Source organism: Aplysia californica, unplaced genomic scaffold (assembly GCF_000002075.1).
Source record: "Aplysia californica isolate F4 #8 unplaced genomic scaffold, AplCal3.0 scaffold00096, whole genome shotgun sequence".
In the NCBI taxonomy this organism is placed as follows: Eukaryota; Metazoa; Mollusca; class Gastropoda; order Aplysiida; family Aplysiidae; genus Aplysia; species Aplysia californica.
The window spans coordinates 933,612-934,670 of NW_004797366.1; the positions used below are offsets into that span (position 1 = coordinate 933,612).

At 45.4% G+C, this 1,059-nt stretch overlaps 1 protein-coding gene across 1 annotated transcript in view; it reads right to left on the minus strand.

Annotated features, from left to right (window-relative positions):
- LOC101845766 (serum response factor) overlaps nucleotides 1–1,059 on the minus strand; it is a gene marked incomplete in the record, with an annotated part of 23,482 nt that overhangs the window by 13,508 nt on the left and 8,915 nt on the right. The window contains 1 exon segment of the mRNA XM_013080712.2: nucleotides 134–456. Within this exon segment, the coding sequence (XP_012936166.1) occupies nucleotides 134–456 (323 nt within the window).

Below are 1,059 nucleotides of genomic sequence, written 5' to 3' on the forward strand. Positions count from 1 at the left end.
AAAAAGAAGGAGGGGAGATAAGGACGATAGATGTTTGATAGGAAAGAAGAAGCAAACCACACCAGAGCACCCGCCAACCACCCACAAAAAAAACCACAAAAAACACAAGAGATGACTCCTAAACATGGCAGACGCACCTTGTTGGAATATGAGAGGTATCTGCATGGCGGGGAGGTTGGAGGCTGTGGAGGTCATGACCGAGCTAATACTGGCGGGGTTGGTCTTTAGCGTGGCAGGTTTGGTCACCACAGACACAATGGGCTGTTCCTTGATGACCGTTGGCGTGGGGGCCGACGCCTGAAGTGTGAACGTGGGCGTCTGCTGAGTGACCGGGGCCACCGCGTTGATCTCCCGCTGGGGCACCGCTGCTGACTGCTGCTGATCTAGCAGCGACGAGGAGCTCACCTGTGTCGGGACGGGGAACACGGGCTTCATGTTGAAACTGTTGTTTTCCGTCTGAGGAGGGGGAAGACGAATAACTTATGTTTTAGTTTTAGTAAACGTTTTACGGCACTTGCAACACAATAAGGTCATATAAGTGCCGAAGATTAGAGGTGTCACAAGAGAGTAACAAACACAAAATAAAAGGAGGGGAGATAAGAACGATAGATGTTTGATAGAAGGAAAGAAGAAGCGAACCACACCAGAGCACCCGCCAACCACCCACGCCGAAGATTAGATGCGTTACAAGAGAAAAGAACTAGGAGAGATGAGGATATTAGACGCTGAATAGGAAAGAAGGAGTAAACCCTACCAGAGCACCCACCAACCACCCATCCAAACCTAACTCTCCACAAAAAAGGAGGTGGGACTTTAATTTTTTTTAAAATAAAAACAACCTTCGCAAACCTACTTTTCCATCTTTTTAAGAACATAATATAACTTTTTTACTTTTGAATGAATGAAATTCGAGAGGTGAAACCCTCAGAAGTTTTTCACTTTTAACAGCCGTCATTTTCAAGAGAAGAATTGTAGCGTATCGCTACATCGCTACATCGGAGTTTGTTCTTAAACTTATTTCTATTTTTTCAAAATATTAAACATTTCGGATTGGGCGGG